Source organism: Periplaneta americana, chromosome 7, assembly GCF_040183065.1.
Source record: "Periplaneta americana isolate PAMFEO1 chromosome 7, P.americana_PAMFEO1_priV1, whole genome shotgun sequence".
NCBI lineage: Eukaryota > Metazoa > Arthropoda > Insecta > Blattodea > Blattidae > Periplaneta > Periplaneta americana.
In genome coordinates, this window is record NC_091123.1 from 121,093,073 (window position 1) to 121,112,287 (window position 19,215).

Genomic DNA, 19,215 nt, shown 5'->3' on the forward strand with positions numbered 1-19,215 from the left:
CTGACGAAGGTCAATAGCCCCGATCCACATTACAGAATTTCAATCATCATTACGGTTCACGCCTCCACGTGACAAGCGACCCAAACAGAAGCTCGCTCTATTCTATCAGTATACAGTGCCTACGTTTCGACCTCGGCTTCGCCTCCTCGTTGCACTTCCATCCTTCACATCTGTCAATAAATCATTCCTGACTCACTTGGTTATCGTTTTCACTTGCTCTTTTTCACCAGACCGTCTACAAGGGGCAGAGGCTTTGGCATAGACTTGTCACTACATCAAGTACGCGTAAGTGAAAAGAAAGATCGATTAGAACCGGAGGCTAAGAGATCAAAATTCTGCGCTTATCTGGGATACACCAATTGCCATTCATTTTCGGGAACGCAATTACATTTTTGTTGCTTTCAATGTTTTATTTTTGTTTCGGTTTACAAAAACTGCGAGAGTGGTTCTATGATAAGGAAAGTAATCAATGAACGGCATATAATATACTTGTATTTTCTATCATATGAAGTGAAATAATTCCGAAATTAGTTCCAGCTCTCAAATTTTCCACTCTGATTCACTTAAAATGTATTGTAAATGCTTATTATCACTTTAACATTGCAACTCACGATTACAAGTTGAAGGAGTGAATGGTTGTACAGGGCTGTAGCTGCTCTCGATGTCAGATAATATTTATTATTATTATTATTATTATTATTATTATTATTATTATTAATTTAATCTGGCAGAGCGAATGCCAGCATGCCTTCTTTTCTGCGCAGTCATAATCTAGTCGAATACAGTATTCTTACCTATTACCACAGTCTAGTATATACAGTCACGAGGGTTGAGTTGTGAGGGTGCTAGGAACAATAGACTGTGCCAGTACTATTTCGCATTGTCTGTAATGAGGCGATATTAGCGATCCTAGTGGTTAGCAACTATCTATGGATGCATATTTACTACGTATTGAGCTTCGTGACTGTATATACTAGACTGTGCTATTACTACAATATGACGGTGAGTAATACAGGACTATGATTCATCAGGTTTTAAGTGAAATATTTGCGAGAAAACTATGGCTGCAATATGTTTGTGCTAATCATGAATCAAAAGAAAAACTCTGAGGGTGCTATTCATAGACATTTCGCAGCAAGCGCTACGAGCGTACTAAGCTAGCCCCGGCTATCCACTGGTTACTTGTACAGAATTCAAATCATATCCTATCGCTAACACTGGTTTATGAATACGAAAAACGCTGATCATCCACCGGAAACCCGCGCTAAAAATGACGTCTATGAATACGGCCCTGAAAGTTTACTGTTTATGTAACTTACTGAAACCATGTTTTAACTTCAAATTTTCAAAATCATCATGCATAGTATTCAAAACTGCATGTCCTTAACCTACAAAACGCACGAATAATCGTGATACTACTGCGATCATATTGTATCATCCTAGTAAAAATTGCATTTGTTCTTTCTGCAATTAGAGACAAAAAGTACCAGAAATGCAAGCACCATAGTCCTTTCCCTATAAAGAAAAAAGACATTAGTGGCTGCATATCATGTTTATCGCGTACGGTACCTACTTACAATATTTATGGTTAAAGAGGCACAATATTCACCTTCGATAAAGCTCCTCCTTTTTCTTATTCGTGCACCTCGTTCTGAAAGTTCTCGTTTAGGTTCATGAATATTCAATTTACTTATATTCTGCATACTGCAGATTTCTCTATCCATCTCTTTTAAGGGGAATAGCTCAGTATTATACAAGTTTACGCTATTATTTATTGTAAATTAAATTAGATTATGAGGTATGAAAATACTGAATTATATTAAATTACACTAGGTTATACAAAATAATTGTAAATATAATTTATTTTGACACGCACAGGAAACCAACAAGCGGGAAAACGTAATCAACTGTAGCATATGGCATAATATAGCTCTGTGCCGCGTGGAACGCTCCTGCCATCTAACGGTAAAACTTCGCATAAGATATCCCTATACCCTGGAACTTCACCTCCAGGTCACCAAAAAATTCTGCGATGGCATCGTCAATTTAAGACAACTGGTACCGTGAGTAAAGATAAAAGCAGTGGACACCCAAACGTTTCTAATGAAATAGTGGAGCAAGTGAGGGCGAGTTTCATTCGCATCCCTCAGAAATCAACATTCCGCGACAGTCGGGTACTTACTGATAACAGTTACATGTTTGGAAAGTGCAATTGAAAAAAACGAGTTTAATCATTTTTCTTATCTGTAGTCACTTTCAAATGTTTCTGATTCAAGAATAGATAAATACTATGACATCCTGCAAACATTACTCTCAGAATTTAGAGATAGAATTAGTTAGTGGGGTTTAAAAAGACCGCGTCAGCTACTATGGCTATTTCCGCCCTTATCTAAAATCCTTCACAAAACAGAAGATAGAAGGTTTTGCCATTATAAACAAACTGAAAATGATTTCTCTCTATTTGCAAATACTTTTAACAAACCCAGTCTAAAGGTACGACGAGACTTACAATTTGAGGTTACTGATCTCCAAAATGACATCTTTGTGAAAAGCAAGCATAAGGATTGTGTTACTTTGGATGTACAGTGGACTCTCCTAAGTTCAACAGAATAGAATTGAAAGTTCTGACCAATAAGGATAGTAGGTGTGGCAGGTGAAATGAATACAAATTCTTATTGGTTACCCATCAACGAATACAGTACTGTAACTGCATTTCCTGCCTGCCCCGAGACTTGTGTATGCGATTCTAGTACCATAGTGGGTTTCGACAGTTCCGTCTCACAAACGGCACAATTCTCATATAGAAAAAGAAGAGTTCATTAATTTAAAATCAGTGATCAATATGGATGTCCTAATCAATAAAATATTCTGTTTTCCTTTAACAAAAGTATCACTACAAGACACAGGACTAATTTCATTCAAATGGCAAACCCATTTCTTAGTGCCCATATAGGGGCGTGTATAATTCTCCTACATAAGCAGTCGAACTATAGGATGTCGAACTTGATTTCTGTCGAAATTAAGAGCTTCCAATGTACTTAAAAATATTGACTCCTCTAATTATCCACGTCTTAGATCATTTGCTGCCACAATCGCAGCTATGTTCGGTTCTACGTATACTTGTAAACATTTTTTTTTCAAAATTATATTAAAACCAAAAAGAAGGAAACGCTTAACAGATGTCAGGCTTCGTGCACAATTGGCAGTTGTTACTTATGAGGCAACCCTTAATTTTGAGATATTACCTGAATGGAAATATTGTAATCAAAAAGTAAAAGAATGCAGATGAAAGTAACATAATCCCAAAATATATTCATTCCTTCTTTTTCTTGTTATTTCTTTGTTATGAACACAGAAAGTAGTGACGATCACAAACCGTCTCTGCTGTCTAGCTTACTGCAACCGATGCTCCCCAACCCCTGTCTGTTTTGTTTGTAGAGACTGTAGCGGATAGTATTTATATTGCATAATGAATTTGTGACGTCTTGCGATGCCTGATATATGATAATTTGATAACTGTATACATCTGAGCACTAGTATTGACGTACATGTTTGCCAAATATTACTATTTCCTCGCATTGGCATAACGTCATCAGATTCTTCTTTGCCATTTTCGTTCAAAAGAAGGCAATTTCCAATACGTTTAGCTTCTTGTGTAAAGATCAATAAAGCTCAAAGTCAGATATTAGATGAAGTAGGCAATTGTTTACCGGATCCTATATTCAGTCTTGGACAGCTTTATGTTGCACTATCCCGAGCAAAGTGTTCCAAAGAAGGCAATTTCCAATACGTTTGGCTTTTTGTGTAGCGATCAATAAAGCTCAAGGTCAGATATTAGATGAAGTAGGCAATTGTTTACCGGATCCTATATTCAGTCATGGACAGCTTTATGTTGAACTATCCTGAGCAAAGTGTTCCAAAGAAGGCAATTTCCAATACGTTTGGCTTTTTGTGTAACGATCAATAAAGCTCAAAGTCAGATATTAAATGAAGTAGGCAATTATGTACCAGAACCTATATTCAGTCATGGACAGCTTTATGTTGAACTATCCCGAGCAAAGTGTTGAAAGACTCGAAGGTTGAAATAGAACCAAAGGGCAGGCACACAGCAAATTTCATACGGAAAGAAGTTCTGTAACTTTGTACAAATGAATGCTGCGAGGTAGCCCGGGTTCTATATTAGTAATAATAGGCCTAATAATAATAATAATAATAATAATAATAATAATAATAATAATAATAATAATAATAATTCGAGATCTTAATTGTGGTATTAATTGTTTTATTATTGAAGGTGAAAATGATGGTAGTTGCATAGATGTTCTGTTCGAATGTCACGTAATTATAAGATCTGTTTTAGAACACTGGAAAGAGACAACGGAGAACTATGTGCTCGGAATGGAAAGTGAAGCCGTGAGCGATGTGGGAGTCACTCGGCGGCTGACCGTCGCGACGATCAGTCAGTTAACTCGAGTGGTACCTGCTTCACACCATGCCAGGGCACCCTGCGATCGCGGCGATACTCATAGCTGCCTGCATTTCAGGTGAGGAACAACCTGTTGCTTCTTGCATTAATTCGCCTCCCACACATCTAATAATAATAATAATAATAATAGTAATAATAATAATAATAATAATAATAATAATAATAATAATAATAACCACAAGAAAACTGTAAGGCCTGCTGTTTGTGGTATTAAGGTTTCGTTCATCTTCCACGAAACGTTTATCGTTTCAATGTTATAGGAGCCAAAGGTCATAAAGAATTACAGTAGAACCTCTATTATCCGTGGTAATGAAGGGGATGGACTGAACGCTTAATCGAAAAAATCGGATAATCCGTACCATAAAATATTTTCATAAATTAAGTGCATAATACTTCAGCCTACTACTTCGTGTTCTTGTGTTTAACGTGCTATGTACTGGATCAGGAGTTCACTAAAAGTTCGGTTGTCAACGACGGGCTCATAAGGACCGAGTGTTGATGGTTGATGATTGTCTGCGAAGGCCACCGGCGTGGCTCTGACGGTAAGGCTTTTGCCTGTCGGTCTGAAGTTGCTTTCGGGCGAAGGTTCGATCCCCGCTTGGGCTGATTACCTGGTTGGGTTTTTTCCGAGGTTTTCCCCAACCGTAATGTGAATGCAAGGTAATCTGTGGCGAATCCTCGGCCTCATCTCGCCAAATATCATCTCGCTATCACCAATCTCACCGACGCTAAATAACCTAGTAGTTGATACAACGTCGTTAAATAACTAACTAAAATAAAAAAATAAATTGTCTGGGGAAAGATAGGAATAGTATGTCTCATGCTGTAGATTTACATATTTTATACACTTTATCCTTGTGTTTTTATTAAATGTCGTATAGTTTCTCTTTTACCAAGTCTCTCAATTAGTTGTATTTTTTTTTTCGGTAATTAACACAACACGTTTTCTTTTACAACTGAGAAAGACAGTTTGCATAGAAGTTATACAATACGGCCACTCGAGTAGTAAGGATAAAGGAAGAATAATACACGGGTTTGTGGAAGTTCTTGGGATAACTTCTTTGAAAGCGGGCCATGACTATTTTACAAGTAGATTAATTATTTGTGGTGCCGACAGCAAAGCATTCCTATTACACACTGCCATACTTGTAAGGGTAAAGGCTTGTAATAACCATACCTATAAAAACTACGCAGAAACATCTAATAATCCGACAATCGGTTAATAGGGTGACGGATAATTGAGATTCTACTGTACAGACGTGGACAAATTATTAGACTAAAATGTGTTTTTTTGGGAACATAATATAATTGCTCATATCAACTATCAGTGTAATTCACAGGGTCTCTTCTGGTATATTTTTCCAATGGTTAAGTATATTTTATCTGGCTGTGTTGGTACTGCTGGTGTTTCAATTATATACTGCAGAAGATATTCAACAGTCTGTTCTCCCATGGCCTGCAAGAAGACCGGACATGAACGAAATTGATAATCATGATCTATACAGAAGAAGAAATTGAACAAAAAGAGGCTTACAACAAAACACAGACTCATTTAAGCACTGTCTGATATCTGGCTAAATGATGCTGATATTCAAAGAAAGTGTCAAACTTTGATTTCCAGCATCCCTGACAAAATCAACGTGTTAATAAAGGATAAGGGAATGGTCACAAAATGTTAGTAACCTCAAGACTCAATTTTCTGTTCATTATTTCTGTGCAAAATACATTTTTGTTCATGATTTCTGCCGATAAATACAGTTTCGTTGCACATATAATAATTAGTATAATAATTTGTCCACGTCTGTAGTTATTAATTTTCTGTAATTACCTATATAATTTTCAACATTCACACATAGGCTATTTAGGAAGTATTGTAGTAATGCCTCTAAAACTAACTAATCCTAAACGCCTTTAAACTTTCCACAAAGACAGCAGAATCATAGCGATACAATGTCATTAAAAATCAACGCTAAAAGAAAAAATGTAGTTCTCAAAAATTAAAACGATTCTAGTAGCTAGAAACCGGGCCGTAACGTTGCGAAAAATCAAGGCCAACTGGACAGAGAAGTTTGTGAAGTAATCACTCCATGGAAATCACTAGCCATTAATTCGCTATTTTTTAAGGGAATGTACAATTTTTTTTTTTCCTGAGAAAATACTCGTATTTATTCGCTGATCAAACAGATTGCTCATTTTAACTTCATATTTTTTTTACAACATGTACTAAGCTAAGCAAAATCTTTGGTCCAGGGATAATTATTCGCTCCTCCTCTCCTTTGGTTTCAGACTCGACACGGCACGGTCACTAATGCTAGAACAGTTTGCTTACATGATGTATTCTAGAGCTACGCTTTAGCTGTCTAGAAACTAAGCCTAAACGCTTCTATGCACTTGCATCCCATTATATTCTGCTGAAGTTTGAGTTTCCTTCGTTCATTAATTAAGGTAACAATTTGTAGGTCTAGTTAAAAGTTTCCAATATTATGCATATTCGGGTGCTTCTTTGGGACTTGTGGATTTTGTTTCTAAGAAACACACAGAATAAACTTCATTCTAAGCGAGTTCTAAAACAATTGAATATTAATTATTGGCCTGCATGCTAGATGTATAACAGCACACATTTGATTTTAGACACGAACAGCCACTGATTAGTCAAAATTCATTATCTCATTTAAGGGGTTAGGTACATCTTATAGGAGTAAAATTTTGGAAATATTCAACATTTTTTTCCTCCATTACTGTATCTTGTACAATAATGAAAATTAGTATGTGTAAAACACTGTCCTTCTGCTATATGGAAAGAGTATTTTTACGATTAAAAAAAAATATTTACATTCTTTTTTCAAAATTCAGTTCACTGTGCAGTGATGAAGCGTTCTCAACATAACTCAGAAACTATCCAACATTCTGTGATGAAAATTTTTGTGTGTGTTTATGCATGTCATATCTACAATATGATGCAAGATCACTTCTCTACCTTTGATAGATTGTCTGATAAAAAATAAATTCATTAACAAAAATAGTCAAATTTCAGTATTTTCTTCTAACACAAAATAAAAAAATATTATTTATTAAGGAATGTAGTTGAAAGAGCGTGATATTGTAAACATGAGTTTCAGCAATAAAATAAAAGAAAGAGAACATGAAGTTAACAAGTTTGTGAGTTATGAGGGAAACGCTTCATCACTGCATAGTGAACTACCACCAATATAAATAGATAAATAGATAAATAGATGGATAGATAGATAGATAGATAGATAGATAGATAGATAGATAGATAGATAGATAGATAGATAGATAGATAGATAGATAGATAGATAGATAGATAGATAGATAGATAGATAGATAGATAGATAGATAGATAGATAGATAGATAGATAGATAGATAGATAGATAGATAGATAGATAGATAGATAGATAGATAGATAGATAGATAGATAGATAGATAGATAGATAGATAGATAGATAGATAGATAGATAGATAGATAGATAGATAGATAAATTAAATAAAATAAATAAATAAATAAAATTAAATAAATAAATAAAATAAATTAAATAAATAAATAAAATAAATAACTAAAAATAAATAAATAAATAAATTAATTAACTAATAAAATAAAATAAATTAATTAAACAAATAAATTAAATAAATAAATTAATTAATTAAATAAATTAAATAAATAAATTAAATAAATAAAATAAATAAATAGATAAATAAATAAATAAATAGATAGATAAATAAATAGATAAATAAAAGATAAATAAATAAATAAATAAATAAATAAATAAATAAATAAATATTTTTTTCAATCGTAATTTTGTTTCATATAGCAAAAGGACAATGTTTTACACATACCAATTTTCATTATTGTACAAGATACAGTAATGGAGAAAAAAATGTTGAATATTTTTAAAAAATGTTACTACTGTAAGCTGTACCTAGCCCCTTAATCATTTATACACATTTACTTCACATGAAATTTTTATTTGCATATGTTGGAATTCATTGTTGTTATTTTTTAAATAAATTCAGGTTTCTTACTCATATAATAGCAGTGGAGTAACTCCTGATGCAAGTAAAATAGCTGTATTCAATAATGGAATTTGTAATGGGTTAAAAGGATAAATACCTATAGGTGGTCACGAACTAGCTAGAACTGTGAATAGGTAACTTGCAAGCAAAGTAAATAATTTTTTCTACGACAGTACATAAAGTTATATTCATGGACTGTTATCAGCGTGTGAAATGAGCATTCATGATACAAGTGCGTAAAAAGAGCAACTGTGCGTGAAATAAGTCGTTTCACGCACTGCCCTGTACTTGGAAACACTAAATTTATCTTCATATATGAAATATTATATATTTAAATGAATTCTTATAGACAATACTTCAACATGCCTTACTGCCAAAGTAAATTCTAAACAAGGGTAATATGGCCAAAGAGTTTCATGATGCAAAAGCTTTAATGCTTCATAAAAAAATATGCCAACAGTACAGTTTCGTCATAATTAAATTTATTTTTCTTTGAATACCACTTCACAAACTTCTCATATTCAATTCAAATCAAAATGTTATGCCCAAGAGCAGGTTTTTCACTGCAAACCAGCATTCTCCAATCTTTCCTATTTTCTGCCTTCCTCTTAGTCTCATAATATGATATATATATATATATATATATATATATATATATATATATATATATAATTATCTTAATGTTGTCTATCATCCGACATATTCTTCTGCCTTGAACTCTTCTTCCGTCTACCATTCCTTCCAGTTTCTTCTCAGCCAGTGACCCAAACTTCCCATATTGTTGTTCGTATAATGTTACAGATATTTTGTGTAACAAATCAGAAACTGCTTTTCCTGCAGCAATGCATGTAACAGAAATACAACTTCCCTTATCTATAAATAATTAATTCAGACTTCATGGTTATGAACATGTATAAATTTTCGTAACCATGGCACCACTACTGCCATATAATTTTTGTTTGCTTCTTTTAGTTTTTAATTTGTTCTTAATTATAAAGTCAAATTGTTCTTACACAGAGGATTACGAAAATAAATTCATTTGTATTATTATTTCTTCATCTTCACGTCTCTGGTACAAAAGACAATGTTTGATACAGGACTGTCAAGTCACATTTTGGTTCTCATGTTTTTTGAGGAATTCGTCTGCGACTCGTTTCTCAAAATTCCACACTCGCACCAAAAAGTGTCCCTTCTCAATCTAGCTCGATCATGCATAACTACACTCTATACCAGATGTCTTTGGAGCAGATATAAACAACGGTACAAAATGCAAGAGAGCGCGGTTCACACGATATTTAATGTCTGTGTATGAATTAAGTGACCGATACGTTCATATAACGAAAACTGAAAATTAAAGTAATGTGTCTTTGAATATACCTTGTTGCATCATTCACTAGTTGTACTGCTGTCGTCTGCTCATACACCGCACAGATGCTAGACGCAATAGAACTGTAGTAGTGGACTCGTCTCTGAATACTGTCTCGTAACCAGGATATGCACGCGCTAGTGTCTACAACGCTCTCAGCTAAGTAATGACTCGTCAAAAAAATGGGAGCACAACGATAACATGAGATACATCGAGATTCTTGTTATGGTCTGCTCCAAAGACATCTGATATAGAGTGTAGGCCTATATACGAATTAAGGCTGGTTCACAATAAACCGAGAACGGAAACGAGAACAATGACGGAAATATTGTTAAAATAAATGTATTTAAATGTGAGCATTCACAATTAACTATTGTGAATGCTCACATTTAATTACATTTATTTTAACATTACTTCCGTTCTCGTTGTCGTTTGCGTTTCCGGTTTATTGTGAACCAGCCATTACTGTCAATATCTAAACCATCCTTTCACGTTCGATGTTTCGTTTCCATCGATTATACACTCACGGATAGATTGCTGTGGGTCTGAAAAGAAGCGGGTCAATGTTTGTAAGTTTTCCTATTTAATAGCATCAGTACTTTCAAAGCTTGACATTTTTACAGATAAAGAATATGTAACATCTTATTGATAGAGAAACAAGAATAAAGAACGCATATGTTATGTTAGATATGTTAGAATTGATAGAAATGCGTAATGGTTCTCAGTCATAAATAGTAGTATATACTTTCGAGATACGGAAGAAATTAATATCGATTACAGCTAATTCTAATTATTTTCAATAGTGGAATTATTGCATAAACATATACGCTGTGTGTTTATTATATAGAGTGAAATGATGAACATTGTCCAGATTGAAGGGGGCAATAGAACACATTAAAATAAATAAAAAGAACTACCATGCGTTTTGTAATCAAGTGCTCGTTTAACTAGAAAATTAGGCCGAACGTCTGCGTAGTTTGGCAACAGCGCATCTCCGGCTCGCCTGTGAATACACATACGAACTCGAGTCTGAATAACAACAATCCGTTGCTCAGTCACTGCAGCAGGATTGCCCGACTTCCTAGTGACAGGAAGTAACGACACATGTTAATCTTTTTATTTAAATTGCTTAAAAACCGTCCATTTTATTTTAAAACTGCAAATCATTCGTTATTAGTTTCTTTAATTATAAAAGTAAAAGTCAGAATCGTACGGACAGTAGCTACTTATCGAGGAAACAATGTTAATATTTAGGTTAAAGTTATTTTTTTCTGAAAAAAAGTATTAATTTAGGACTAATATGGTATTGAAATTTTTTGTTCTGCTCTATTCAAGGAATAAGTTGTTAAATTTTACACAACTATATCACTTCCATACACATAGTATATATGAAGAGTCAACCGTATGTGATGCCATTAATTTAAGTGGGTTATTCTCAGACATATTAAAAAAAAATACAATTTTGCTCGTTTTTGCTTACTTTCCAAGATAAAAGAACTGTTTTCTATTAAACATCTTATAGCGTGTTTTTGGAGTCATTGATTGACTTCTAAACATAGTCAGTTTAAGACATCAGTGTATTATGATAATAAATGAATGAAAAATTTTAGTTTTGTCTCTTAAATGTGCAGAAATTTGAAGGACAAAACTAAAATTATTTCAATCATTTATTGTCACACTCCACTAATCTCTTAAAGTGACTGTGCAAATTGGAAATTCAATCAATGGCATTCCCGAAACACGTTATGAAAATGTTTTATATAAAATAATTTTCATCTCGGAAAGGAAGCAAAAACCAGTAAAATTGTATTCGACTTTTTTGTTTGAAATATCTCAAAGAATAAACTCCTGAAATTAATGACATTACTTACAGTTTACTCTGTTATAGTATATATTGTTCTCGCCAAGCTTAGACGGCCTCACTCACACCACTCTGCTGACTCGTGCCTTACCCAAAACATAACAAAATCATATGGTGCATGCCTGTTAGTTATGCAGCGTTGTCACATTATGACTCTGAATTAGCCCACCCGCTGGGCTGAGGCTAGTACTATGTTTCTTTTTTTTTTTAACAGAGAAGTTAGTAGTTATCTCTTGCGGCAAGATAAGCTGACCTCTCTACTCGGGCTGAGGCCGTCTATGTACGGCAACACTGTTATAAAGCAATTCAGTTATCGAACGCGGCCAACTGCATAACATAAACATCGAGAGCATGTTGATGTGACTTCTTTGACTTCTTTCCTCTGAGCTGCGGTCGTCTAAGTGTGGCGAGTACAGTATATATATGAATGGGTTGTTTAACAATTCTGTATGAACTACGAGTGTATTTAGCTTCGATGAAATTGGTGACAGCGAGATGAGTCTGAGATTCGACAGGATTTACCTAACATTCGCTTTACAAAGGAAGGAAATTTCTGAAAAAAAAAGCCCACCAGGTAATCAGCCTAAGCGGGAGTCGAACCCAAATCTCTGTGTACCCATGAGACAATAACCCGAGACTATGCCGGATGTCTTATCAAATCGGTAGTCATAAATTGAGAGATAATATAAATAACAATGCAAGAAAGAACATTATCGCGAAAAATATAAATAAACAAAAATAAATAAATAAATAAAAGCGAAGATATTTATGCAGGACGTTTGAGGTCAGTCGGTAAAGATCATATCGTTGACATAACCCTTTTGGAAATTACAGGCAAGTTTGGTAGTACTTGTAAGTAGCAATAGCATGACCGTTGCCTCCAGTTGTTGTCTGTACATTTTGCCGTATGATTGGTGACATGACTTTAGTGGTACTGTTGTTTGCCTTATAAGTCTCAATGACACCACACATCCGGTTCATGTTCTAAGGAGAACATGTGCTTAAGCATAGTCCGTCGTCTTCCATTCTAGCACAAGACTACTCAACAGATTGATTATTTAATTATTGAAACGTTGAGAGAAAGAACTTTGAGGCAGGCATATGAGTTTTCTTGTAGAATATCACCAACTAGATAATAGTAGTGCATTTGTTTTTATTAGCAAATTAACACATATGAAAACATGATTAAATTAAATGTTTCTTTACTTGGTTATTTAAAACGCTGTATTAAATACTAGGTTATTTAGGGTCGATGGGATTGGTGATAGTAAGATGGTATTTGGCGAGATGAAGCCGAGGATTCGCCACAGATTACCTGACATTTGCCTTACGGTTGGTGAAAATCTAGGAATAAACCCAACCAGTTAACCATCCCAAGCGGAAATCGAACCCACTCCCGAACGCAACTCCAGATCGGCAGGCAAGCGCCTCAGCCGACTGAGCTACGCCGATAGTGGACTAATAATAATAATAATAATAATAATAATAATAATAATAACAACACTACTACTACTACTACCTACCTACCTACAATCACCTACTACTACTACTACTACTACTACTACTACTACTACTACTACTACCACCACTAATAATAATAATAATAATAATAATGATGATGATTATGATGATGATGCTGCTGTTGCTCCTGCTGCTCCTACTACTACCTACAACCACCTACTACCACCACCAATAATAATAATAATAATAATAATAATAATAATAACACTACTACTACTACTACCTACCTACCTACAATCACCTACTACTACTACTACTACTACTACTACTACTACTACTACCACCACCACTAATAATAATAATAATAATAATAATGATGATGATTATGATGATGATGCTGCTGTTGCTCCTGCTGCTCCTACTACTACCTACAACCACCTACTACCACCACCAATAATAATAATAATAATAATAATAATAATAATAATAATAATAATAATAATAATAATAATAACACTACTACTACTACTACCTACCTACAATCACCTACTACTACTACTACTACTACTACTACTACTACTACCACCACCACTAATAATAATAATAATAATAATAATAATAATGATGATGATTATGATGATGATGCTGCTGTTGCTCCTGCTCCTCCTACTACTACCTACAACCACCTACTACCACCACCAATAATAATAATAATAATAATAATAATAATAATAATAATAATAACACTACTACTACTACTACCTACCTACCTACAATCACCTACTACTACTACTACTACTACTACTACCACCACCACTAATAATAATAATAATAATAATAATAATAATAATAATGATGATGATTATGATGATGATGCTGCTGTTGCTCCTGCTGCTCCTACTACTACCTACAACCACCTACTACCACCACCAATAATAATAATAATAATAATAATAATAATAATAATAATAATAATAATAATAATAACACTACTACTACTACTACCTACCTACCTACAATCACCTACTACTACTACTACTACTACTACTACTACTACTACCACCACCACTAATAATAATAATAATAATAATAATAATAATGATGATGATTATGATGATGATGCTGCTGTTGCTCCTGCTCCTCCTACTACTACCTACAACCACCTACTACCACCACCAATAATAATAATAATAATAATAATAATAATAATAATAATAACACTACTACTACTACTACCTACCTACCTACAATCACCTACTACTACTACTACTACTACTACCACCACCACTAATAATAATAATAATAATAATAATAATAATAATAATAATGATGATGATTATGATGATGATGCTGCTGTTGCTCCTGCTGCTCCTACTACTACCTACAACCACCTACTACCACCACCAATAATAATAATAATAATAATAATAATAATAATAATAATAATAATAACACTACTACTACTACTACCTACCTACCTACAATCACCTACTACTACTACTACTACTACTACTACCACCACCACTAATAATAATAATAATAATAATAATAATAATAATAATAATAATAATAATGATGATGATTATGATGATGATGCTGCTGTTGCTCCTGCTGCTCCTACTACTACCTACAACCACCTACTACCACCACCAATAATTTATTTTATTTATTTATTTATTTAGAATATTAACGTGCAAAAACAACAGCACAAGGCCAATTACAGTTTTGCACGATACAAAACAGAACAAAACAACAAATGATGATGAGAATGAATGATAGAAAATGGCAATGAGATGAAATACAAACAATGTAATGGTCTACATAATCAATGATCAAATAATAATTATAAAATTATAAAATTAGTCCAATGAGATAATTGAAATAATGGAATAGTCTACATTAATCAATTGACCAAATGCAAGAAATAAAATGGACAAATAATTATTAAAATAGATCAGTGAGTTAAAAACTCAAAGATATACTACACATTAAATGGATCCAAATTGAATCCATGCAAATTAGCATATTTAATGCATCTGCAGACCGGAGAGAGAGATTTAGAATTCTTATTATAAAACAATTTATGAAATCTTAAACCATTAGCAGGAATACGAAGACTGATATTGCTTATGAAAGATTCACAATCAATATCACCCTTAATGACTTTGCAAAAAAATAAATAATCAAGATCCTGACGTCTGGTGAACAGACAACCGCAATTGAAATAATTGCATTTAATCTCATAGTTATAATCGGAATTTGGTAAAAATCTATAAGAACACAAGGAAATAAATTTTCTTTGAATATTCTCCAATTTAGCCGAGTCAGTGGAAGTAATGGAGTTCCATACAACAGATGCATATTCAAGCTTGGATCTAACCAACGTATAGTATAAAATTAATAAACACATAGGAGTGGAAAAAGAATAAGTTATAGACCTAATTAGACCAAGCATTCTTAACGAATGGGTATAAATATATTGCACATGATCATGGAAATATAATTTTGAATCAAGTAGACACCAAGATCTCTAATACAATCTGTCCTAGTAATTACGACATTACTGAGAGAATAGTTAAATTTTAGGGAGATAGTTTTCCGTGAAAAGGAAATAACAGAAGTTTTGGATTGATTAATTTTCATTCCATTTTCAACAGACCATTGTGAAATTGAATTAATGTCATTTTGAAGAATTTGACAATCAACCAAACTATTAATTTTGCGAAAGATTTTGAGATCATCAGCAAATAAAAGGCAGCTAGAACTTATTCTTTTTCTTATATCATTTATAAATAATAAAAATAAGAGAGGTCCCAATGTAGACCCTTGAGGAACACCACATAAACTATTAAATGGAACCGAGAGAGAATTACCTAGTCGAACACAAGACTGTCTATCTGTTAAATAATTTTCAAACCAATTAACGTAGTTAGTGGAGAGACCAAAATTACTTAATTTATTTAATAAAATTTTGTGAGGAACAACATCAAATGCTTTGCTAAAATCAAAATAAATTGAGTCAATTTGACCTTGATTTTCAACTATAGGCATTATGAGATTAAGATAGGAAACTAAATTAGTAGTTGTAGATTTCCCTCTTGTAAATCCATGTTGGGCCGAATTGATCTTATTTTTGACATAAAATGAAATGTGTTTGTGAATAATTTTTTCAAAAATTTTAGAAAAATTGTTTAGGATAGAAATGGGTCTATAATTAGTAACACTATTTTTATTACCATTTTTGAAAACTGGAATAATGGATGATTCCTTCCAAAGTGACGGGTAAATTCCTGTTTTTAAGCTAAAATTGAATAAAAAAGTTAAAACAGGCAAGAGAATATTAGAACAATCCTTAATTATAAAATTAGGAATGCTATCAGTACCATTACATTTATTAGGCTTTAGTTTTTTAATAACTTTATTTACATCATCGAATGTAATATTAGGCAGGGACAAACAGTCAGTAATATTAGAATCATAAGTAATGAAATTAGAGTTACAATTTTGTTGAACAGATTTAAATTGACAAGCAAATGCATTTACAATTTCTTTTTCATCTGTGATGTGAACGCCATTTATTATTAGTTCTGTGGGATTACTATTTGTTTTTCGAAAAGTTTCTACATATTTCCAAAATTTATTTGGTTCGTGCTTTAGGTTATCATCAATTGATTGTAACCATTTGAATTTATCAGATTTAATCATGGCTTTGACTTGTTTTCTAAAATTAGAAAAAATTTGATACTGATGATCAGTTTTATATTTTTTGTAATTTTTATGAGCTTTATTTTTTTTCTTAATAAGCTGACGTAAATCGTTTGAAAACCATTTAGGATAGTGCGATTTTTTAACAAAGGTGACAGGGACACAAAGGGATATAGCATTGTTTATAATTTGAGACAAGGAATTTGCAGCAGTGTTTACATCAGTAGTCTGATATATGCTAGTCCAATCATAATTGTATAGAATAGAATAAAGGTTCAGATAATCACCTTGAGAATAATTTAAATAAGAACTGATTAGAGAGTGCCTCGGTAACGATAATTTTACTTCAATATAAATAGAGATAGATGGGTGATAAGTATCCTCTAAAACTAGAGAGTGATCGGCAAGTTTAACTGTACTGTTTTTATCATTAGTAAAAACCAAATCAAGAAGCTTTTTACTCGTAACGGTAGAGTTAATTTGAATTAATCCAAGAAGGCAGGACGAGGAATATAAATCCTTAGCCTTAATTTTAGAGTAATAATGAGTATCATTAAGATTGGAACCAGTTGACCAGTCCATACCAGGAGTATTAAAATCACCAAGGATTACTATTCTAAAATTATGAGTGTCGAGATTTTTTTCAAGAAAATTAAGATAAGATTTTAAGTGAATGTGATCTGTATCAGGAGAGAAATAATGGTTACCTAATAACAGATTAAAACCATCAGTCATTCTAAGTTCAACCCAAACGCATTCACTAATAATTTCTAAGTCAAAACGTCTTTTTGTAAAAGGTAACTGGTTGCTAATCGCTGTTAGGACACCACCACCTCTTTTTTTGTTAGTGTCTTCAAACAGTCTATCTGCACGAAACACAGTATAGTTATTTGGAAATAAATTAGAATTAATAACTGACTCAGATAACCATGTTTCAGTGAGACAGATAATGAGATCATTATTACTCACTATATTCTGAAAAATTTCATCAGCTTTAGTGTTAAGTCCACGAACATTTTGGTAGAAAATCTCAAGATGATTAATAGAACTGAACATTGAAAATGAAAGCGAGCAAGACTAAGACTAAGAGGCATTTCCCTGAGAATCAACAGAGTTCGAATTAGCAGAATGCGCAAAGTGCTGCTCAGGCTTTAATTTACCATAAAATGGTGCAATTAGACAACCAGCAGGCCAAACTTCAGGTTTGTTAATGGAATCGAAATCCCTCACATCAACAGTGATGTGAAAGGAAGAATATGATAGATATTTGGTTTTTAGTTTAGTTACAACAAGAGATCTTAGCTGAAGTTGATTCTTCAGGGAGTCCTCTATACTGTTTGTGTTGACTTTGGAACTAAATCTCGAAACAAATAGAGATTTAGTTTTAATTCTCTCAGGGGCCATTTCAATGCTACTCATGGCCAATGTTCCAACTTTAGGTTCTCTTTTTTTATATTTTTTGCGAGTAACTAATTGAAAACCATCCGATACGTTGGCAGAAGTTGAAGCATTGGCCTGATTTAGTTCAATATTGTTATGTCTATCATTAGCAGGAGGAGTTGTTGACACAGATTTGCTTGTTGCTGACGCATCAGAATTGCAAGTATGCAAGTTGTCAGCAGCTTTGTTCACAGACACTACCTTGCTATATGATTTCTTAATGGGGTCATTAGACTGACCCATAGGAGAAATACTATGAGATGATTTCGGGGGGCAGCACCCCTTTGATAACATTTTTGCCATTTGGACATTTAGGATCGAATTTTCATTAGCAAGTTCAGCGTAAGACTTCCTAGGGCCCTTAGCTTGCACAGATTCATATTGCATTGATTCAGAAGGGACATTACCCTTTTTAGTGAGTACATTAGAATTAGTTTTCACAAAAATTTCTGCCACCTGAATTTTCAGAGCCGCATTTTCGTTCTTAAGTTCTATCATCTCCTTTTGGAGACTCTTCACATATTCCAAAATGTCACTCACTGTGTCCAGAATGTTCACACTATTTAAACGAACAGTTTCAAGCTGGACGGAAAGTGAATCTACTGAAGGCAGGCTCGGTAGGTTGAGATCCCTTGTAGGTGAAACGACTTTCTTTGTAGGTGAGATCACCTTCTTCTCACCTGGAGCAGTAGGACGCACTGGCGTGTTGTCCCCCTGTGTTGATTTCATTACACTCACACACTTTTTACACTTAAAAGTAGAACTGCCACTCTGCATGTAGATATCATACTCGGCCTCACCAATATTTAGGCAATCGAGATGATAACGAAGACCACAAGGCCCTGCACACTTCAGAAACTTTT

General features: G+C 33.4%; 1 protein-coding gene across 1 annotated transcript in view; it reads left to right on the top strand.

The window, feature by feature from the left end:
• Nucleotides 1-227: 227 nt before the first annotated feature.
• The window catches only part of LOC138703409 (phospholipase A1-like), a 61,027-nt gene continuing 42,039 nt past the window's right edge, over nt 228-19,215 (top strand). Inside the window, exons 1-2 of the mRNA XM_069831238.1 lie at nt 228-285; nt 4,361-4,544. Of these exons, the coding sequence (XP_069687339.1) occupies nt 4,493-4,544 (52 nt within the window). The 5' untranslated portion in view covers nt 228-285; nt 4,361-4,492. The remainder of the gene's footprint in view (nt 286-4,360; nt 4,545-19,215) is intronic.